General features: G+C 38.6%; 1 protein-coding gene across 1 annotated transcript; it reads left to right on the forward strand.

Annotated features, from left to right (window-relative positions):
* The first annotated feature begins 1,878 nt into the window (after positions 1-1,878).
* On the forward strand, positions 1,879-24,462 carry dok2l (docking protein 2-like). Its single transcript, XM_067432994.1, has 5 exons — positions 1,879-2,141; positions 7,626-7,922; positions 8,052-8,157; positions 20,483-20,655; positions 21,755-24,462. The coding sequence occupies exons 1-5, from the start codon at positions 2,082-2,084 to the stop codon at positions 22,655-22,657; spliced, it is 1,539 nt and encodes a 512-aa protein (XP_067289095.1). The 5' UTR covers positions 1,879-2,081; the 3' UTR covers positions 22,658-24,462.
* The last annotated feature ends 31 nt before the right edge of the window (positions 24,463-24,493 follow it).

Raw genomic sequence — 24,493 nt, forward strand, 5'->3', positions numbered from 1 at the left:
GGAGGGCAAGACATAAAAGGTCATTGCAAAAGAGGCTGGCTGTTCACAGAGCTGTTTTTAAGCACATTAATAGAGAGGCGAAACAAAGGAAAAGATGCAGTAGAAAAAAAATGTCTGAGCAATAGGGACAACCGCACCCTGAAGAGGATTGTGAAACAAAACCCATTCAAAAATGTGGGGGAGATTCACCAAGACCGGACTGCAGCTGCAGTCAGTGCTTCAAGAACTATTATGCACAGGCATATGGAAGACATGGGTTTCAGGTGTCACATTCCCTGCGTCGAGCCACTCTTGTATAACAGACAGCGTCAGAAGCGTCTCGCCTGGGCTAAAGACATTAAGGACTGGGCTGCTGCTGAGTGGTGCAAAGTTATGTTCTCTGATGAAAGTAAATTTAGCTTTCCTTTGGAAATCAGGGTCCCTGTGTCTGGAGGAAGAGAGGAGAGCCACACAATCCACGTTGCTTGAGGTCCAGTGTAAAGTTTCCACAGCCAGTGATAGTTTGGGGAGCCATGTCATTTTGATGTTGGTCAACTATGTTTTCTGAAGTCCAACACAGCCGTATACCAGGAAGTTTTAGAGCACTTCATGCTTCTTGCTGCTGACCAACTTTATAGAGATGCAGATTTCATTTTCCAACAGTACTTGACATCTGCAGATAGATACCTGGTTTAAGGACCATGGTATCCCTGTTCTTAATTGGCCAGCAAACTCACCTGACCTTAATCCCATAGAAAATCTATGGGGTATTGTGAAGAGAAAGATGTGGTATGCCAGACCCAACAATGCAAATGAGCTGAAGGCCACTATCAAAGAAAAATGGGCTCTCCTAACACCTGAGCAGTGCCACAGACTGATCGACTCCATGCCACGCTGCGTTGCTGCAGTAATTCAGGAAAAAGGAGCCCCAACTCATACTTTTCAGTTGGCCAAGATTTATACAAATCCTTTTTTTGTTTTGGTCTTAAGTAATATTCTATTTTTCTGAGATACTGAATGGGATTTTCCTTAGTTGTCAGTTTTAATAATCAAAATTATAAGAAATAAACATTTGAAATATATAAGTCTGTGTGTAATGAATGAATATAATATACAAGTTTAACCTTTTGAATGGAATTAGTGAAATAAAGTAGCAGCAGCTTTACCTAAATTGTAAAATTGTAAAGCTGCTGCTACTGGAAATATGGGCTTTTGTCCCTTTTCCAAAAAAAAAACAAAACGTAGTTTTGATCCTAAACAAATGTACTTTTCTAAGTGGTTATTGAAATACTAAGACAAAAATGGTATAATAAGAGTTTCTAAACAATAATGTTAAATCATCAGCAGCTGCTGGTCTACAAAAATGTCTACATACAGTATGAGAGCTTGTTTGTGTTGTAACGTTCGTGAATGTGCTGTAATAGCAACCCATTCGCCACAAAGGGGCGCTCTAGATACACGACCGGACTGTAGGCCCAAAGCAAGAAGCCTTGATCGGTTTCCTGAGTGTTATTTTCACATGACTTGAGGTGACAAAAGTGCATATGCAACATTTGATGTGCACATGAACATCCATTTTTTGATTCCTGATCAATTATGTATAAAAAATAAAATTAATAAATCTTGCAGATCATGTTTGGACTGACATTATTGGAGATGCAATAATGCAGAACTTTGAATAATAATAAATAAAAACAATTTTAATAATGCATTGCTTTTACTGTTAAAATAAGATGTGAGGAAAAGCGAATCTCTGATTGATTCTGATGAGGCGGCAGGATGTTAAACGTGTTCACACTGTTCACAGAAGATACACAGTATCTTCAGTCCTAAATATTGTGTCAAACAGGAAGAATCATATGAGTAGGAAACCAACCCTACCACAGCCATACACGCCCACTCATCTGTCTGACTTCTCCAAGTGACTGATTTAGACATCTTAGACAGGAAATAAGTCTGACAATGTACCTAAGGTCAGTCTACCATTTACAGCAATGCATCTCATAGTCATTCAAACAGTTTAAAAGCAAAGGAGAATCAAGGGAACCTAAAGAAAGTGAGAGGGAGGAGAGAAAAACTAGATAAGGGCTAGCTGAAGAACCATGGAGGAGGACATTAGGAGAAAAGGGACGCTTTATTTTCATCAGCAACGCTTCGGCAAGGTGAGACTCAATGTCTTTTTCGGACCTGTAAAATAGTGACATTATTGTCACCAGTTTTTGCACAAGGGGAACTAAAGTCTCTTAAATAGCCGTGGATTCAACGTGCATCGACAGACTAAAAACCGCAAAGAACTGCAGCCATTAACAGAGAACAAGCGTGCAAAATTGACCTCTATAACCAATATATAAATGTATATTTAAAAATAAAAAATGTGCACAAAAATATTAAACAGCACAATTGTTTTCAATATTCATAATAATATAATACATGTTTGTCTTGAGCACCAATTTATTATATTATAATTGCTTTCTGAAGGATGTGCGACACTAAAGACTGGAGTAATGATGCTGAAAATTCAGCTTTGCCATCACAATAATAAATTACATTTAAATTTATTGAAATACAAAACAGATATTTTATATTGTAATAATATTTACAATATTACTGTTTTAAGTGTGTGTGTTCCAATACATTATATACTTTAATTCATCCTAATAGCTGATCATCACTAAAGTTAAACACTTTTTGTCTTTATTTTGATGGTTACATCAAATATGGTTTGATATTTGTAATGTATTAACATTTATAAATTAAGTGCATTCTCATCTGGTGGATCTATAGTCAAAGAAACAACAAAATGCATACCAAAAACCGTTTATAAATGTTCTAAATGATTTTACAATGCAAGACTTTTATTTTGAAAGATGTGCAGGAAAGATGTTGGGTGTTTTTTTAAAAACATAGGCCCCGTCCCAAATGGCACCCTAAACCCTCACGGTCTTCCTCTGAGTCAGCACTTTCATGTTGTAATGCCGATTTGACAGCCGGGAAGAAGTCCGCTGCGTAGCTCGCACCAGTGTGGGCTCGGCAGAAGTGTGCATCGAGGGCGCATAACGGCCGCAAAGGGGGCGCTCGCGAGCATACTTCTGAGACGTAAAATGACAAATGGGACACCCTGCGGTCTCGTGGACTCAACGGACACGCACGCAGCGGCCATTGTAAGTCCACAAGACCGAAAGTGCGCACGAAGTGTGCTATTTGGGACAGGGCCACAGGCTGGAGGTTGCAAATCTCAGCTGCTACGTCATCAAAAGTTGCTGAAGGTCATCTCAATTTGAAGGATCCTTGGAAGGCAGCCTTTGTTTCATGTCCTTTATTTGGCCTGTTTTGAAGGACGCATCGTATGTATCCTTTGTGTCTGTATGGGTTCTAATTCGTCCTCGTATAGGTTTATTTTAACCAAAGTTGTTCAATAGGTGAGTCTATTTCAAGAGCAGGGACACCTCAAGGTTATGAGCATTTTGTTTTGTGATTTTACCAGTGGCGTTAAGCGATAGATTAAAGCGCTTGTCTGTGAAGACTGCGTGTGCATGAACGCCAAAAGAGAACTGATAACAGCGGCAACGTAGCCTACTGACAAAAACCAACACATTCTAGTGATAGATCGCCTTTTATTTAACACAAATGAACAAATCCCTAAATTAAATGGAGATGTTTCTTTCTATTAGGGACATGCCCCACCTGCAAATTACACCTATGGAACTATTCCTTTAAGTAAAATGTGCCTGAGAAAGTGGCTGTGTCCGAAATTGCCCCATGTACTCAATGGGCCTCTTTCAGGAAACTTTCGTAAATATATGAGCAAATTCAGAGTCATTTGCGTGTAAAACGGACCTTTAACTCGGATGCCATCTTCTGGCGAGACGTGGGAATTCATTGGGCATGGCAGTTACGCGCATTATGGGTATTCTGTTTTACATTAAAATGTTATTTTGTTCTATGGAAACAAAAATAACATAGAAGCCGATTTGGTAACACTTTACTTGAAGGGGTGTGCATAAGACTGACATGACACCTTCATAATCATGACATGACACGTGTCATGAATATGAAGGAGTTTTTATGCATGTTTATAACAACTGTCATTAAGTGTCATTCGCTTAATTATGTCATTTTTAATGCAATGATGACATTTCAGAGTTGTCTTTGTTATGACAACTTGACATAAACCAATACATCATAACCTGTCAGTGTCTTTGTCATGACAACTTGACATTACCAAGACAACATAACCTGTCATAAACAGACATGAAATTACATAGCAGATTTATTATCAGATTTAAGAAACTACTTAGCTTTTTGGGTTTACATTACATTAGTTGCTAGGCAACGTGGGGGAGAGGACGCTGGCGTTGTCTGTTCGCCACTTCTCCACCCACAAATCATGTTAACTTTACTATTAAATTTAGATTTTATTTTATTTTCTTATGTTTGTGACTAGTCTAACAGAGCTACTATTGGGACTGTTGCTGATTGCTGGCAGCCACTGAGAGGACGTTTTTTGCCGTTGTTTCACCGCTTCTCTTCTGTTTTTGTTTGAATTTGTGGTTGGTTTTGGTTTGAAGGACATTTGATGTTGCTCGCTGCGGCTGCTCTCTCTTCTGGGTGTCGGCTGCTCACTGGTGGTCTCCCTCGGGCTTGAACTGCATGGTGGCTGAAGTTTGCACCAGGCTAGCGTCATCAGCGAGCGTCCGGCATGATGTTGAGATGTAATTTTTACTTGTTATTCATGTATTATTTTTTCCCTTTGTTGCACTTTGAGATTCTTCGGAATGAAAAGTGAGTTATAAATAAAATCTATTATTATTATTATTAAACTGTCATGTGGTTGGTTTTGACGTTGGCTGTCATTAGGATATTATATTTTTATAAATCTAATTTGTCATTTACATGTCATTAAGTGTCAAATTATTTTATAACATTGTCATGAATATATTTCTTGACCTAAACTACAGTGGTACAAGTTGAATTTGTCATTAACATGTCATTAAGTGTCAATACTGTGTCAAATTATTTCATAACATTGTCATGCATATATTTCTTGACCTAACTACAGTGGTACAAGTTGAATTTGTCATTAACATGTCATTAAGTGTCAATACTCTGTCAAATTATTTTATAACAGTGTCATGAACATTTAGCTTGACCTGAAATATGGCATCATAGAGGAAATCGTACAGAGTCATTAAAAACCATTAATATAACTGAAAATGATAGAGTGGTATAGACATATACACCTATGATGTCTATGGTGGCACCACTGGTTATGTGTATGCTGTAACAGATGTTGGCAGAGCCTCAGTCAGGTTAGTTTGTTTAGGTGTTTAATATCAATTTAGTTTGCAGTAAGTAAAAACAATTCACAACAACGTTATTTTGGGTTTAATATACTTTATTTAAACTTTCGCTCCGCTCACTCTTTAACGAATAGTTTGAGTTTATTCTTACCATTTCTTTGTTTGTCTGTTTGTTATGGCGGAGTCCCGTGTGCTGGTGCACCGTCAAAAGGGGTTCGGGCGGAAACGTTGGCCCTATATATAATGTTCCGGCCTAGGATCTAGTCATAGACAGTAAAAGAAATGGACCGAGCGATCCCATTACGTCAACGGCGAAATAATGAAGTCAACCTAGGGGCACTCACTTCCTGATGGCTGAGCGAACTGCGCAGGCTCAGACTGAGCTTGAGGACGTAGTTGTGACGTGAGCCTCCTGTCTGACAGCTGTAGGTCTTCTAGTAGATGTGGAAAGTGAAAGCTGAATCACGTTGTTTAAATATTTTCTCCTGTTGCTTTTGGCTCACTATGGGCTTCTCCCCATTCTTCTCCCTTGACTTTATCAGACTTTATGTCTCCACGTCCCCCAGACTGTCTCATAGACAGTAAAAGATTGCCTGCGAGCGTCTCCTCATGTCTATACGGTAATTTCTCAACTGTGCGACAGAGTCGCGTTGGTTATGACGCAATCGTTAGCCTATTTTTACAAAAACAGCTTCTGCGGGGCGATAGTGTAAGATACAAGGTAATGGAGCCTTTTATACATTGTCGTGTTTCTTTAGAAATAAACAATGGACAAATGGAGTCTTTAAACGTCTCAGATGTAAAGTTATTCACTGTCAAAGTGACTCAAAAATGAATGGGAGTCAATGGGATGCTAACAGCAGGTGATGGCTTGGTTAGCAATGGCAGCCCCTATGGGTGGAACGCTTTCCGAGCGCTAGATTACCCCCTTGGATCTAGTCGCAAACATTCCTTGTTCAGCCCGGGGTGGGACTCTAAAGACTATTCCTCTTATTTTTATACATCGGAAGATAATTTATAAAGTGAAGTCATTAGACAAAGTGTTATTTTTCTGTTTGTTTATGTGTGTATATGATGTTGATATATATATATATATATATATATATATATATATATATATATATATATATATATATATATATATATATATATATGTTTATTTAGTGTACGTGTTTTCCCCTTTTTGCGTTAATTGGTGCTGGTCACCTGTGTATAAATTCATGCCTTGTGTTTTTAAGAGTCAGTTCTGTGAGAGGGCAGGTCTTAAAAATTAAATGATTGATTTTATTTCTCGAACTCCTTTTCATATTTTTAAGACATTTGAAATTGTCTATTATCTAGCCTTCTGTTGAAGTTGGTGGAGGAAACTTAAAAAATAAAATAAAACATAATGAACTGAAAAATATTAATGATGCTGTTATTAAAAAATAATTTGACAGCATATTAACACCCAATTACATTTTAATGACAAATTAAACTTGTGCCACTGAAAAAAAATTGACATTATAATGGCCTCAGTCAACATCAAAACCAACCACATGACAGTTTAAGGTTAACCCTATAAGCTAAGTAAGTTTCTTAAATCTGATAATTAATCTGCTACGTCATTTCATGTCTGTTTATGACAGGTTATGTTGTCTTGGTAATGTCAAGTTGTCATGACAAAGACTCTGACAGGTTATGATGTATTGGTTTATGTCAAGTTGTCATAACAAAGACAACTCCGAAATGTCATCATTGCATTATAAATGACATAATTAAGCGAATGACACTTAATGACAGTTGTCATAAACATGCATAAAAAAATCCTTCATATTCATGACACGTATCATGTCATGATTATGAAGGTGTCATGTCAGTCTTATGCACACCCCTTCAAGTAAAGTGTTACCATAAACGGATAAAAAAACACACACAAAAAAAACAACAACTTTGCACTCTGCCAATTAATAAAATTAGGACCATGCAACAAATGAAATCCCACAATTACCCCAAAAGTATAGGTTTGTGGTAACTGTTTCTGCAACCGTAACCCAAAAAGGCTACAACTTTATTTTCACTTTGTGCTATTTTATGTTCTGATGACTTTATGTAATTTAATAGTTGTACCATATATTGTTGTTTATTCATCAGTTACAGTTTATGTGTATGTTTAAGTGTGTGTGTGTGTGTGTGTGTGTGTGTGTGTCTGCACCATTTTTGAGAAATAAATTATAAGCTATTGTTGCTCCAATGGCCAAACCAGTTGCGAACCGCTGCTTTAGTGTAGGCTAAACAGGCTCATATATTCACATAGCACCAACCGAGCATAGGCTATAACAGACTATGTGCGTGTGTCCTCTTCAGCGATGGAGGAAGGTGTGGTGTGTGGTGGTGGCCGAGGGCAGACGCAGCGTAGCACGGCTGGAGCTGTACGAGCACAAACACTCCTCCATCAAAAAGAGCTCCAGCAAACGCAAACCCGACTACAAACAGGTGATCCGGCTGCGAGAATGCATCCGCATATCAGAGAACGAGATGGCTGACTGCCCCAAAGACTGCGCTGCCTTTCTCCTGGAGACCTCAGACAAACTTTACGTCTTCGCTGCCCATCTTTCAGAGGTGATGGGCTGGATCAGGAGTCTGTGCGAGCAGGCGTTCCCTGTAGGTTGAATGACATCAAATCACAGCACATAATGATGACGAGCGTTTTGCTAATTGCTTGTAACACATAATGGACACATTCAGATAGCCTGCAGATGGCACACTTTAAAACCACTTAATGCTTTTCAGAACATCGAGGCTGAACAAAGAGAGAGTTGCATCTATTCTGATCCCGAAAGCAGTTCCAGCACCAAAGAAATCCAAGACAACTCTCTCTATGAGACGGCAGAGAGTGGTAAGCCAGTTCATGTCACAACTAACAATATATATATATATTTAGGTGATCTTAAAGTGCCTCTATGCTATTTTAAAGGTTCCTTATTTTGTTTTGGAGATCTCCTAGGTTTACATCAGGGGCATTTCCAAGGGAGGCAGTGCCTCCTCAAAAAAAAACTGAAATAAAATAATCCATATTTCACGATTAAAACTACGCAAATATATATATATATATATATATATATATATATATATATATATATATATATATATATATATATATATATACAAAAGTGACATTAAAAAGTGTATAAATCACTTGTTTTTTCTAAACAACAGCGACATCAGCAGGTAAAGTTACAGCGTCTCTCTTGCCTCCCCTAAGTTTTAAAGTTATTGTATGTAAGATTGTGGCCAAAACTGGTATTGCAGGCGTATCCCCTCTCCCCCTCCCCCCTGACTCGAGGTTGCCAGATAGGCTGCAGGATTCAGCAGGAACGTTTGTAGATCTGTAGCTGTGATAAGTAGAGCAGAGCTGGCAGAGCTGAGCTTTGTGATTGGTAGATAGGTGGAGGCGGAGCTTCAGGCCAAAGCACAACATGTCAACATCAACAACATCAGTTGAGGGCTGCAGCAACAACTTTTAAATGACAATACACTGTCAGAAAAAAAGGAACATTTCTGTCACTGGGGCGATACCCTTAAGTACAAAACCAAAAAGGTACTAATATGTGCCTTTAAGGTTCTACTATGCACCTTTAGGGTACTAATTTGCACTCTTAAAGTACTGATATGTACCTTTTATTTAGGGGTGAGCAAGGTACAAAGATGTACTTTTTCACTTTTGTACCTCAGTGACAGCACTGTACCTTTTTTTCTGAGAGTGTATCCTGGCCGGACTACTGTTGTCAGTTATATAAGTATTTGAAATGAACATGATTTCTTAATGTCCAGTGACATATCAGGGCCATTTTATGATTAATTGAAATACATTTCTTACAGTTCCTTTAACCGACCCCACTAAAGCATGTGGTGGGTTTGGTGGGGGGTAACTGAGAATGAACGGGGAAAGTCACTCAATCATTGCGAAAGTCATCACGCTTTGATTGGATATAATTGGTTCTTGCGGGAAAAAAAAAAAAAAAATATATATATATATATATATATATATATATATATATATATATATATATATATATATATATATATATTCTCATTAAGTCATTCAATCATCATTCTCATTAAGGACTTTGCTTCCACATTTCAGAACACCACTGCACGTCACTGCAAAACACATCATTTTCCTGTCACATTGTCTGAAATGGTTTGATCAAGGATTCAGTTTCTCTAAACCTCTCTTTTCCCAGTGTCTACTTTGCTCTGTTTGGTCAGATGGCCCAGTCAGTTGTGATTGGTCCACTGCTTACAGTGTGTTCACATCGTAATTACCATAATTAGAATATTCCAACTTATAAAATGCATTCCCTTCCCCATAGAACTTGTAATTACAACTTGTAAACTGGACATTTTCTGAAAGCTCTGACTTGTGTTGATTAATTTAGGTGTTGATAGTGTTGCCATAGAAAGGCATAATCATGAGTCAGAGGATGTGAACAACTCTAAACAGAACGTCACGTGTTGCCCTCTTGAAATTATGGTAATTATGACATGGTGTGAACACTGCAAAATATACCCGTTACGACACTGTTAAAAAATTAGAGGTGGGATTTTTTAAAATCTAGATTAATTTTGAAATGAATCTAGATTGACCTAGATTAAAATGGCTCATCTGTATTCTGCCGAAGGCTTTCAGAATGTGTGTGCTTCCCTGTCACATACGTTACGCTAGGGGTGTAATGGTACAGATTGCTCATTGTTCGGTTTGTATCCCGGTTTTAGGTTCACGGTTCCAGTACGGTTCTGTGTGTTCAGGGAAAAAAGTACTACAGTCAAATAAAAATAAAGAAAATAAGAACAAATAACTTAAATACAAGCAGCAGCACAAATAAACACTATTGAGCAAAGATAATAATAAAATAAACAATGCTTTTCAGGTTTTTCAGGTAGGTCTAACATTAGTGTTTAGGTAGAGAAATTGAATTGAAAGTAATCAAATGTAAAATAGTTACATATTTCACTGTTAGATTAATCCTTATTAAACTTACACAAGCTATTCAATCAAGAGCAGCGAGTGATGTCCTCATCTTTTATTTGACATTAAACAGACAGCAGTAAAGGCTACTGCCCCTTTAAGACCTAATGGAAGGATATGCATTGTCTTTCTCGACTGTATAAAGTTCACTTAAGGCATACACAGACTATGTCTGCTTGGATACTCATCAAGATGGACATGTTGACATACTTTTTGTGTGAGTTTGTCCGTTCAAGCGCAAGACTTGAAAGATAACTCAATATTTGCTCGCTGTGAGACGAGTGTGCGCTCTCGGATGATGCACAGAGACAGATGTTCTCACAGTGCGCGCAAGTTCTCATTCGCGTCTTCTGGCTCTACACGCGGATGTCGGGTGATGACGGCAATAATGACTAGTCATATTCGAACATACGGCAGCACTCGCATGCATTGAACAGTTTACAAAGAGAGACCGCTTTGCCCACGTTTTTCTTTTATTATCGCTGTTGTTGTAGCGCAGGGTGCGAACTACGGGGGAGCTAGGGGGAGCTCGGCTCCCCTAAATAAGACATGGGCTCCCCTGAAAACATGATTTGTGAAATTTTGGGGGGTCTCAAAAAATATTGACACTGTGTTATTTTGAGGTGCAATTTCAGTTTTGTGTAATGTAATCATCGTGGATTATTATATGTAAAATTTCTAAAAATATATAATTAATTTATGCATGACGGCGATTTAAATCTAATTCACTTCAATAAAGATAACTATACATGCTGTTCTTGTCATGACCATCAAGGTGTGGTGGCGCTGCGGTTCAAATTCCACTCATGTTAGTTTTTTCTACGAATCTTTGTGTTGACATGTACTGAACTGTTCAGTACATGTTCAGTAACTTTAACCGTTGTTCATGTCTACTCAAAGACAGCCGGATTCTTTGTTTATAGACTATTTGTGGGTGGCTTTTTGACCTATCAATTCGTGTGTTTTTTTCGCTTTATTAAAATCAAAGATGTTCTTCAATGATTGTATATTAAGAGCAGGGACACGTTTGTGTGTATTTTGTTTTGTGATTTCACCGGAAAGAATAGAGTCTCTCTCCGCAATGGCATTAGGCGATATTTTGACCCGCTCCTCTGTGTGTGAAGGAATATACAAGTCCTCTTATGAGGCATCCAGAACCTTTTACTGTATATGCCCCCTACAAAAAAAAAAAAAAAAGTGGGCTCCCCCAAAGGCCACAGTATAGTTCGAACACTGTTGTAGCGTATCACTGAGAAGCCAGCACGTGTATCCATCGACAGAAACATACATAAAGCAATATTTTCAAGTTAACCCATATTAAAGATGCGTCATCAGATGTGAGATGAACCGCGGGGCAAGTGCGTATTGGCACCTTTTACACGCACCCTTGCTCCCATCAGACGGCACCCCGGTTGGGAAACGCTGGTATAGACCCAGCTACCAACCCAAAGATTAACGGCATTATTTTTTGTATCGCCCACTAAGAGTCTCACGTTAACGCAGCACATAATAAGTAATAATGGCCCACCACTAAAAAAATATTTAAAAAGTAAGTTACTTGGTTGCCTTACAATTTTGAGATTATTGAAATTAAAACTTTGAGTTAATACAATGAACATTTTTGAGAAATGACATCGTCCTTTATTCAAATAATATTAAAAGATTTAGTAAGCATATTACATAAAAATTTGCTTTATTTGTAATAATGCAGTGAAACATGCCAAATTGTGCTATTTTCATGATTTATCACAACATTTTTAAAATTTTAATTATGTGGTTCAGATACTTTAATATTTTGAGTTTTTATTTATTAAACCAATTTCCTTCATTGAATTAACTCAAACTTTTAATTTCAATGAACTCAACATTTTAAGTCAACCAACTTTTTTACTTTTTTAAGTTAAACCAACAATATTTTGTTTTTTACAGTGATATGAATTTTTTTTCTTCTGGAACTTCCTCAGCACTCAAACGATGGCGTTGTTTCTCCCAGGCAGCCAATGAAGACCATAGACTGGCATTATGCAATTTTTTTACAAACCTATACTTTGAGCAGTTTGGAGACAATAATAACAGTATTAATTATCTTAGTCTATTTTTCATATAGCTGAATAGGGGTTTGTTGCAGCGCACCCTAACGCATACTATTAGTGATGTTGGAGGGACAGAGAGGAGAGAGAGAAGCTATTTTAGTTTGTCCTATTGCAAGGACGAGCAGCCTCTTTTTCAAGTGAAACCTCAGGCCTGAGTCAAATTGCCCATTTGGGCCACAGGTGGCCAACCTTGATTCCATTAAAGGACAGGAAAGAGGAGACACTGTTTTCAGGTGTATGTATAGAGAGAGCTCATTCAGGGGAGACGACAAATGAAATGAAGCAGAGGGATGCAAGCTGTCCTCCGATTCACCCAAGGCGACTTCTTATTGACTTCCTGCTTCTTCCTTTTCATCTATTTCAAGATTTTTATTGGCCTTGTGTATCATTGACAACAGGGCACTTCTTTTTGTGGCACTAAGGCAAGCATCACTGGCACTATTACTAAGTTTCTGTTGTGTAACTTATCCCGGACATAAATGAAAAGCAACTGGAGTTGTGATTTCCCCCCGGTGGACTGTAAAACAGCCCAAACATCCCATAGAGTTACATTGAAAGAGGGTCCAGGGGAATGTCTGAATTTGAATCGGTAAACAACTAGCGAAACACCAACAACAGAAACTGCCTTGCAACAAAACGTGCTAGCGCTGTGGCTGTGACTTTTGCAAGAGCAATCTTTTGTGTGTGTGTTAAAATGGAAACCATTAGCTTTAAATTATGTTGTTCCAAATCTTAGAACGGAGTGTCACTGCCTGACCGAATTTGGGACAGAAGAGCAAATCATTCTAACTTCTGTTTTACCACTTAAGGTAAAAGATCCCAGACTGTCATGAGGGCTCTGTCTAGGTTCCGTTGTGCAAGTTTTTAGAGCAGCATGTACAGACAGAATGACACGCAAAGGGGAGAGAGAGAGAGAGAGAGATAGATAGAGAGAGAGAGAGAGAGAGAGAGAGAGAGAGAGAGAGAGAGAGAGAGGATTGTTTGACTGTAACTCAGTGCTTTATGAACTTCAGCATGCTTCTATTTTCGTCTGAGGGGTGACGCATCACATCCTCATTTTCATACGCCATGCCATTACACAAAACAGTTCTTTATTGACGTCTCCCTTGACAAATAAGAACCAGGAAAAAAGTTTTAAAAAGTATAGAGAAATAATTTGATGGTGATTTAAACTTATTTCTTTCATGACCAATTAAATATGTTAAAGAGAAAATTCCTCTAAAACTATCCCCTTACAAAAATTCATATAATTTCTTCAACTACTGAAAAATGCAAGGTCATGATTCACTGCATTATGGAATCCCACACAGCATCTCTAGTTGCATACTATACATTTAGGCCTTTATCATATTCCGTTCATGCGTAACATTTGCATTTTTACACTGTGTATGGCAGAAATAATAAGAGTATTATGTTTATATGCTATTTTGAACATAATAGTCTCAATTTTCAGTGTCCTTGGTTGAGGACTGAGCAAATAGCTTTTAATTATGAGCAAATCGCTAGACTTGGCAGAACATGAAGTGATTATGTTCATCTTCCTTCTCTTAACTATCTCTTAATGTCTCTTATATTTCATTTCCCAATGTACATTTTACAAAATGGCTATTATTCATAAAAAACGTACAAATTAAGACGTCTTTGTATGCAAAAGATCTCAATCTAGTTGTCAAGCTGACATGAAATGCTTCACCATCTAGCTGCCGGTCCCTTAAACTCAGTGATGGTAAGTTTAAAGATGCTATAGAGGTCAGACTCACAGCAGTTTAAGAATAATTGGATTTCAACCACCCCCTGATAGATTTGATTGGGTGAGCAGGAGTGTTTCAAGTCGGTTGTGGGTGGTGTATGATGTTTTGTGTAGAAGCTCGACAAAAAACTGGGAGCAGGTGGAAACTAAACATGTTCAATTGTGGCCTTGAGGGAGGGACTTTCACATAATCAGATCTATCTATCTATCTATCTATCTATCTATCTATCTATCTATCTATCTATCTATCTATCTATCTATCTATCTATCTATCTATCTATCTATCTATCTATCTATCTATCTATCTATCTATCTATCTATCTATCTATCTATCTATCTATCTATCTATCTATCTATCTATCTATCTATCTATCTATCTATCTATCTATCTATCTATCTATCTATCTATCTATCTATCTATCTAGCTGTCTGTCTGTCTGTCTGTCTGTCTGTCTGTCTGTCTGTCTGTCTGTCTGTCTATCGGTGCCCATTGTGTGCTATAGATCAACTAACATGATCATTATAAAGGTTTAAAGAACAAAAAAACAAAAACACATTTACTTACATAGTTGATGACATAGATAACAATTGTGTGAATATTTTGGAAGAAAAACATGCACAAAAAGTGACGTCATACTATTGACCCTTTTCAAAGGTTTTTTCAGATGGAAAGTTATCATAGTTGGGTACAATTCTATAATGGTGAATTAGAAATACATTACATTTATTTTCGTGTTCTCATTTGCTCAAATAGCAAAAGAAAACCAATAGTGTTTTCATAGAAAAATAGATAGAGATTGATAACCCCCTCTAAAAAAATTGTACACTCCCAGAAAATCCCCGCTTTATGTCAAGGACGTCGCCTAAGTAACACTCCCAGAATATTCCGAGATGTCATGATGTGGAGTTCTTTATAAGGTTGGGGGACGTTATTTGGAGGACATTCACTGAACATTCAGGATGTTTTCGGAACGTTTAGGAGACCATATTTTACTTGTAAATGTGATGTTCCTAGAACGTTCTCAGTATTTTCAGTGTACTCAGTTTACTCTTCAGTAAACTTGATGGAAGGACCTAAATAGGATCAAAAAATAACATTTTAGGTTGGTTCCCTGAAGCTCAAGTTATGGAAATGTAATGTAGAGACCACTGCACTGAACAAGATATATGTTGCAGCACAGTCCCATCTGACTAACAGGGAACCAAATGGGAACGTTCTGTTAACATCCTAAATGTCCTCTTTGAAACGTTGCCATGTGACCATAATTACCAAAATGGAACGTCCCCTTAAAGTCATATAAGGAATGTTTTATATGACCAAAAGAAGACCATGTGGGAACATTCTGTTAACATCCCAAATGTCCTCTTTGTAATGTTGCAATGTGACCATAAAATAACCAAAATGGAGCCTCCCGCTAAAGTCATTTAAGGAACCTTGAACTGTAGCACTATCATAACCAAAAGAGGACGTTTTAGGAATGTCCCTAATGTTCTATTCAAGGTTCTGGATTTTTGGGCACCTTTAGAGAACTTTTAGGGAACGTTGCACAAGGTTGCGAGAATGTCCCCTCCTATGTGGGACGGCAGTCAGAAGAGAGAAAGATGTCAACTTCACCATCACTCCCCCTGCTAAACACCTTCACAGTAAAGCATTACCTTTTTTTAAATTTGATGCAAAGGTACAAATACAAAGTATAGTGTTATAAATGTATATACATTTCAAAAGAAAATATAAATATTTTCAAAACGTGTCATCACAGTCTGTGAAAAGGGTCCATTGCAGCTGTGGTGTGTCACATGGCAAGTATTATGTGTTGCCATGGAAATAACAAGTGATGCATTCGAAAAATAACGGTTGCCATAAGAAACTCATGCTCTGGGCTCTGCTAGAATGTTTTAAACTTGCGCAAATGTAACAGGTCACCTGAGAGTTCCATGCACACTAAACATTTGCATCCTATGCACACTTCATACTGCACACTGCATTGCAATAGTAAAAGAAGTATGGTGCTTTTTCTGAACATAGCAACCCTGACAGGATTAGTGGCATCTAAAGACAAACAGAGTGTTCTGGGTCAGCAAACCTAGTGTTGTAGTTCCTGTTGTATATTCTTAGCCGATAGATGCAACACCCATGGGCCAGATAGGAAGGAAGTGGTATTTTTTTCTCTGATCTATAGTTTGAGAGTCAAGATAGTACAGCAGCTCTTAGCTGGAATCACATTTTCTTTCCTCCGAGAAGCCCCTGACTCATCTAGTGAATCCGATTCAGTCTCTGAATCTTATTTATGCAGGTGTTACAGTTTCGTATTGAAGTAAACTTCACACTGGGCTTGTGGTGGTCTCTAATAATACCGCCGGTGCTGCTGTGGTTTAACTGTGCCTTTGATACCGCTGTGGGTTTAAACATGAATGTAGAAGGCGAACAGGCAACCAATTAGTGGCAAAAATGTTTTTGATCACACACTCTCTGAAATTAGCAAAGAGATGACACTTAAGACATGTAAAAAATAAATATATGTGCACAATTACACTACCGTACAGAATGGATGGCTAATTAATGTATAGTCTCTTCTGATCTGCGTAATATGCTGATGAACTGGGGTCGTTGAGACTCTTTTTAATCAGTGACCCAACAATCAGAGGCTGATTAACACTTGGCAGATCTCATCAGACACCCTTGAAATCAAGATGGGCACCGGGAGTCAGTTTAACATAAATGAACACATACAAGTAATTGTCAAGTCCTCCACCAAAGCACAAATCAAACCAGGAAAACATAATAAAGAAAGTTTGCAAGACCCCCCCCCCCCCCCCCCCATTGACAACTTAAACAAAATTCCTTGTCAACAGCTGTATTAAAAATCAAGGGTGTTCAAGTGAATGATGGTGGCGTACAATAAAGAGACAATAGCTCTATTTCAGAACCTATGTGTGCTGTGTTGCTGCCTACATAGACACTTATAAGTGACAGATTTGAAACGCCCTACATGTGCATTATACAAATTGTGCTTATCACACAGATTGTATGAGAGACTTGTCTCACAATTGATTTTGATTTTTTATGGTTAGCAAACTGCAAATACTGAGCAGATGTGACCCACAGCAATTAGACTTAAAGGGATAGTTCACCCAAAATGAAAATGTGATGTTTATCTGGTTACCCCCAGGGCATCCAAGATGTAGGTGTGTTTGTTTCTTCAGTTGAACACAAATTAATATTTTTAACTCCAACAGTTGCTCGTATATTGCATGTCAATGGGGTGTATTTCTGCGAGAGTCACTATAAGAGTAAAGAACACATAGACATACGAATCCATATTAAACCCTGTGGCTCGTGGCGACACATTGATGTCTTAAGACACGAAATGATCGGTTTGTGTGAGAAACCGAACAGTATTTATATAATTTTTATCTCAAATACAACACTATGTACAAACGCTGCTGCCGTGCCATCACTTCCTGCAAGTGAGGTCAATGGCATATCTCAATGGGATACAAGCAGTGAAAAAAACAAAAAACAACAAAAAAAAACAACTTGTGTACTGTGCTAATTAATTGAGACTTCTTACAGCTCTTACAGGTTGTTGGCCTTGTTTGTTTCGTTGCTTCTATTGCTCTCCCCTTTTTTGTAAGTCGCTTTGGATAAAAGCGTCTGCTAAATGATTAAATGTAAATTATTAAATGTAAATGTAAATGTAAGGGATCCCTTGTGCGTATCTTTACTCCATATCGTGTAATTTGACCTCACTTGCTGGCAGTGATGGCGCGGGGACGGCTGATGTACATAGTGTTGTATTTGAGGTAAAAAATTATATAAATACTGTTCAGTTTCTCACACAAACTGATCATTTTGTGTCTTAAGCAAGGTATTCTCACAAAAATGCGTATAAATAGTACGAGTGTGCAATGTCGTGGAATGTATACGCCAAAACTCATTTTGGCGTGTCTATGGCACGCTGTTTTTCGCGTGCATATGATACGCATTTTATGGCGTATTATACATACGAACCCCCCACCCCACCACCCTAAACCTACCCAAGCGCGTGTCATATATACGCCCCACTACCCTAAACCTACCCAAGCGCGTGTCATATATACGCCCCACTACCCTAAACCTACCCAAGCGCGTGTCATATATACGCCCCACTACCCTAAACCTACCCAAGCGCGTGTCATATATACGCCCCACTACCCTAAACCTACCCAAGAGCGTGTCATATATACGCCCCACCACCCTAAACCTACCCAAGCGCGTGTCATATATACGCCCCACCACCCTAAACCTACCCAAGCGCGTGTCATATATATACGCCCCACTACCCTAAACCTACCCAAGCGCGTGTCATATATACGCCCCACTACCCTAAACCTACCCAAGCGCGTGTCATATATACGCCCCACTACCCTAAACCTACCCAAGCGCGTGTCATATATACGCCCCACCACCCTAAACCTACCCAAGCGCGTGTCATATATACGCCCCACTACCCTAAACCTACCCAAGCGCGTGTCATATATATACGCCCCACTACCCTAAACCTACCCAAGCGCGTGTCATATATACGCCCCACTACCCTAAACCTACCCAAGCGCGTGTCATATATACGCCCCACTACCCTAAACCTACCCAAGCGCGTGTCATATATACGCCCCACTACCCTAAACCTACCCAAGCGCGTGTCATATATACGCCCCACCACCCTAAACCTACCCAAGCGCGTGTCATATATACGCCCCACTACCCTAAACCTACCCAAGCGCGTGTCATATATATACGCCCCACTACCCTAAACCTACCCAAGAGCGTGTCATATATACGCCCCACCACCCTAAACCTACCCAAGCGCGTGTCATATATACGCCCCACCACCCTAAACCTACCCAAGCGCGTGTCATATATACGCCATAAAGTGCGTATCATATGCACGCGAAAAACAGCGTATCATATGCACGCCAAAATGAGTTTTGGCGTATACATTCCACGGCATTGCACACTCGTACTATTTATACGCATTTATGTGTGATCGGGTTGTCTTAAGACAAGCCACAGGGTTTAATATGGATTCGTATGTCTATGTGTTTTTTGATTAAGATTCATTATACGAGTAGCGGTTGGAATTAAAAATCTTCATTTGTGTTCTACTGAAGAAACAAACACACCTACATCTTGGATGCCCTGGATGCCTAAACAGCAAATTTTCATTTTTGGGTGAACTATCACTTAACTATTTTATATCCATAATTATGAGGCTAAATGAAATATTGATAATCAACATTTACTAAAACATCAAATGAAGAAGACATGCAAAGGACAAAATAAAGCGATTCTTGTTCTTCATCCAGTTAAATCTGAAGCTTAAAATCTGACACGAACTATAGCATGTGTCCAGTGAGTCATCCAGGAGTCGTGCTTGACACGTGGGCCACCTGTATCTCCAGATAGCAAGAGAACTGTGCACGGCTGCATGTAACAATCTCCCTCAGCAGCACTGCAAACGAGAGCGAACAGGAAAAACAAGTAAATTTGACATTCACGGTCACGGGTGAGGCCTCACAGGGCAACAAGCCAACAGTCTGAGAGCTTGTTTCATCCTGGAAGATGTAGAGCGAGGAGGAAGAGGCTCAGAAAATGACAGCTGTGAACATCAACTGAAGGAACAAAGGCTGAACTTAGACGGGTCTGCCTTCTCTGGCTTCTTCCTGCTCCTGTGGACATCCAATTTTGAATTTCAAAGCTATCTCCAGAGGAAAAGCAATAGGTTGTGTTCCCTGCTGACTTCGGGTGCAAGTCTATGTTTCAGTGACTTGTGATTTAGCTATATTGTCCTTGCACCCATGTGGAAAGTTCATAAGTTGAAATTGCGGGAGTGGATGTAAATATTTAAAGAAACAGCCCGTCCTTAAGTAATTTACTCACTCTGTTCCAAACTCTTATGACTTTCTTTCTTCTGTTGATCACAAAACAAGTTAGCAGAATGCTCAAAATGCTCTTTATTCATGCAATAAATGAATTGGTGTTTTATTCAGCAAGTTTCAAAAAGAACTAAAATCCTCACTGAATTAGAGATGAAAATACAATCACGTTTTATGACATAAAGGACATCAAACCGCATCTAGAATGTATTTATTTATTTATTTATTTATATAAATAAATATTAGACATTTTTGAAAACAAGCTTTGGTGAGAATTGAGAGCTTTGGAAGGGTGAACAACGACTAACATTTTGTACTATTCCTCATTTTATTGTGGGCTGTTCAGACTGCAAAGGACAAGATATTCCCATGTTGTTGTTTTTTCCCTTATATCATTTTGTGCTAACACTCACAAGTTTCTTTTGTCTTGCAGTTCGAGATTTTCTGGTTATAGCAGTGGGCACAGAGGCGGCCCTTCGGTGCAAACTGTACGGTGACTACATCCTTACACCCCAGCCGGACTGCTTAATCCTAAAGAACGTTAAAACTAAGGAAGTGCTTTTCAAATGGCCGTACTGTTACGTAAGGAAGTTTGGACAAGACACGGTAAGCTGGGGTCACACATGAACATGCTTAATGTTGAGCCCTGTCTGAAGGGTCATGTGACACTGAAGTAATGGCTAAAATTCAACTTTGTCATCACACAAATAAATTAGTAGAAAGTAGAACATTTTATTTTTACATTTATTTCAAATTTATTTTTAAATTATAATAATAGTTCACAATATTACAAAATATTAATGTATTTACTATAAAAATATTGCACTGTAAATTTTTGTTGTTGTTTTTGTTGGTTAAAAAAGTAAGTAACCTGGTTGCCTTAAAATTTTGAGTTTATTGAAATTAAAAATTTGAGTTGATACAATGAAGGAAATTTGTTTAATAAATAGAAACTCAAAATATTATTGTATCTGAACCACATAAAAAAATTGATAAATCATGAAAATAGCACTATTTGGCATGTTTCAATGTGTCATCACGAATAAAACACAAACCACAAAATTACCCAATATGCTTACAAAATCTTTTAACAATATTTGAATAAAGGTTGTCGAATCTCAAAAAATGTTCATTGTATTAACTCAAAATTTTAATTTTAATGAACTCAAAATTTTAAGGCAACCAGGTAACTTTTTTCTAAATATTTTTTACAGTGCAGTATCGATATTTATAAATGAATTAATGATATATAACTATTTTAAAATATCTACACACTTGTGTGCACACGTATTCAAGGTGAAAGGATTTTTTTTAAAATTCGGTTACACCACATAATATTTTTAAATGATAGTTACTTGAAAATGGTATAAAAGTTTTAAAGTTTTTTAAACTATGAAACCAACAAATAAATACAAATATTAAATTGTGATCTGTTCTTTCCTTAATCTTGTCATTGACCCTTTAATGTAAATATGTAATTTTTCTTCACGCTTTAATTTCAAAAGCGCACACGTGTAGTCACTGTGCAGGTGTGAGATTTAAAAAAAACAACAATTTCCTTATTTAAACATATTGAATTTAATTTGCATTCTTTTTCTCTTGGGAAATAAACAGCCTTTCTTTATTAACGCCCGAGTGATTGTGGACAAACATCTCTGGTCTGAAATAGATTTCATAACTTTCCCTTCTCTTTTCTTTCCCTCAGCTGTCTTTTTCCTTTGAGGCTGGTCGCAGATGTGAATCCGGCGAGGGGAATTTCGAGTTTGCAACCCATCAGGGTGAAAGACTGTTCAATGTTGTCAGTGCAGCCATCCAAAATCTACCCAGACCTTCTACAGTCAAGCCGAACAGCATTGACCATGCAGAACAAAGTAGAGATCAAGAAACCGTGGCCACGGTTGAAGCGTGCGACTACACCATAGAAAGTCAAGGTTCTGACTTGTTACCTGAGGGCAAAATGCAGAGAGCACTTCAGCATCCATCAAAAATGCTCAACCCTGCCTGGCGGAGCTTTTCTTTGAGTGTAATAGAGCCACAAAGCGAAAGTCAAGAGAGGAGCATTGACACCGACCCCGAGAATAAGGAAGTAGTCTACGCCACAGTATCAAAAGCTCAGCCAAAAGCCACTTCCCCTTCAGACCCTAAAATGCACTGGCAAAACCTGAGAAAAGCTCTCCAGCACTCTGCATCTCTCCAAGACGCTTTCAAGACCAACGCTGACATTTCGCAGTTGTCTGAATTCGCGATCTCCCGGGAAGAAGGTGCACATGAAGAGACGATGGCCGCAGAGGATTTGACTGATTTGTTGGGTGATTCCATCCAGCAATTAGCAATTAATGACGCAGTACAGAACATCAGTGCAGAACCAATTTATGCAGATCCACAGGAATTCCAAGCCAGAGCTGCGTGGGTTGTCAGTCCTGAGTATGGCGAACCAGAGGAGGTCATCGAGGCTAATCAAAGAGCTCATGATGGGGCAGATTACCTAGCTGAGCATGACTTCTTCTACAGCACACAGGCCGCTGCTCCCCTCTGCAACCCCACGCAAAGTCCAGATGATATTTATTCAACTTATGACAATTTGAGGTTGAAGGGGAGGCGAATGTAACATGCCTTTCTCAGTCGAAATCAAGGGAGGTGATTAATAAGAGTTGTGCCGGTATGTTGAATACCGGTATACATTATATGGACAAAAGTATTGCAACAGACATCTTAATTATTGAATACAGGTGCTTTAATCAAGCACCTAGCCATGTAGTCTGCATTTACAAACATTTGTGAAAAAAGGTAGGATGCAACCTTTGCAATAAGTCAGTTCATGAAATTTGATCCGTGTTAAATATTCCATGGTCAACTGTAAGTGGTATTGTTAAAAATATCAGCAGCTAATGGAGTGAAGAGCACGTAAAGTCACATGGTGCATATAAAAACATATACATAAAAGAAAAAACATCTGTCATTAACCCCCGCCATTGACAGAATTTTCCGTTATTTATGAGGCAACGTTTCCCCGCCTTTGACAGAATTTGTCAGCAATCCATGTTTTCACTGTTATACGTCGCTATTACACATCTTCTGAAAGAGTCGAGAATCTCAGGATCAAAACACAGGTAAAAAAAGAAGCAGAAACAAGCGATAAAAGCATTGCTTGTGCACGTTGAAGTCTTCTCAGCTTTTTCTTCTAAATGTTGGTTTTTCATGAAACTTACCCACATTCAAGTGTTGGTAAAAAATATTAGATATTCATAAAACTACATTTTCTGAGGGCCATAAACGTTTATGAAAATTATAACAAAATGCTGGCCGTGGCTGGCAACTTTAAAAAATATAATAAACAGAGAAAAGAGTATCAGCGCAAAAAACTGTGTGACGGAAGCTTCATGGAATGGGTTTCCATGGCTGTGCAGCTGCATGCAAGCCTCACATCACCAAGTACAATGACAAATGTCGGCTGGAGTGGTGTAAAGCACGCCGCCAATGGACTCTGTCAACTGTTTGGAAGAGGAGGGATAATGGTATTATAATGGTAACCTCTGTTTTCCAAGCCTTGGCTATATGCTCCGTACTCCCAATGAAGGGAAGCCGTAATGCTTCAGCATACCAATACATTTTGGACAACTCTATGCTTCCAATTATGTGGGAACAGTTTAAGCAAAGCCCTTTTCCGTTCCAGCATGACTGTGCAAAAATCAAGGTCCATAAAGACACGGTTGGATGAGTTTGGTGTGGAAGAACTTGACTGGCCCACATGGAGCCCTGACCTCAACCCCATCGAACACCTCTGGGACGAACTGGAACAGAGATTGCAAGGCAGGACTTCTCGACCAACATCAGTGCCTGACCTCACAAATGCTCTAAACAGGTCTCACAGAAACACTCCAAAATCTTGTGGAAAGCCTTCCCAGTCGAGTGGAAGCTGTTATGGCTGTAAAGGCAGGACCAACTACATTTAAATGTCTTTGTATTTAGAATGCGATGCCATTGTGGTCCCTGTTGGTATAATGGTCAGGTGTCCCAATACTTTTGTCCACATAGTGTGTATAGGGGTGTAATGGTACACGTATTCATACTAAAAAGTTTCGGTATGCGTCTTTTGGTTCAGTATGTATGTGTACCAAACAAATAAAGCGTTATTTTAACCAGTAGTTGCGATACTTTCAAACTCTGAGTTTGCCCCCTAGGATTGAATAGTACCACAAACGTGTAAGCCCTTCAAATCTCTTCCCCCAATTACAGCAGCACCTTAAACTGCAGTGTGTTGCTGCCAACTTTATAACTAGGCTACATATATAGTTTTTTTCAGTAAACCACTGTTTAATAAAAAAAAAAAAACATGGTTTGTTTTCTCTCCACTGTACCGTGACTTACCGTACTCTCATTTTTGTGTACTGTTCCACCCCTAGTACAACACACACACACACGCACGCACGCACGCACGCACGCA

This window comes from Pseudorasbora parva, chromosome 23 (genome assembly GCF_024679245.1).
Source record: "Pseudorasbora parva isolate DD20220531a chromosome 23, ASM2467924v1, whole genome shotgun sequence".
Classification (NCBI taxonomy): Eukaryota; Metazoa; Chordata; class Actinopteri; order Cypriniformes; family Gobionidae; genus Pseudorasbora; species Pseudorasbora parva.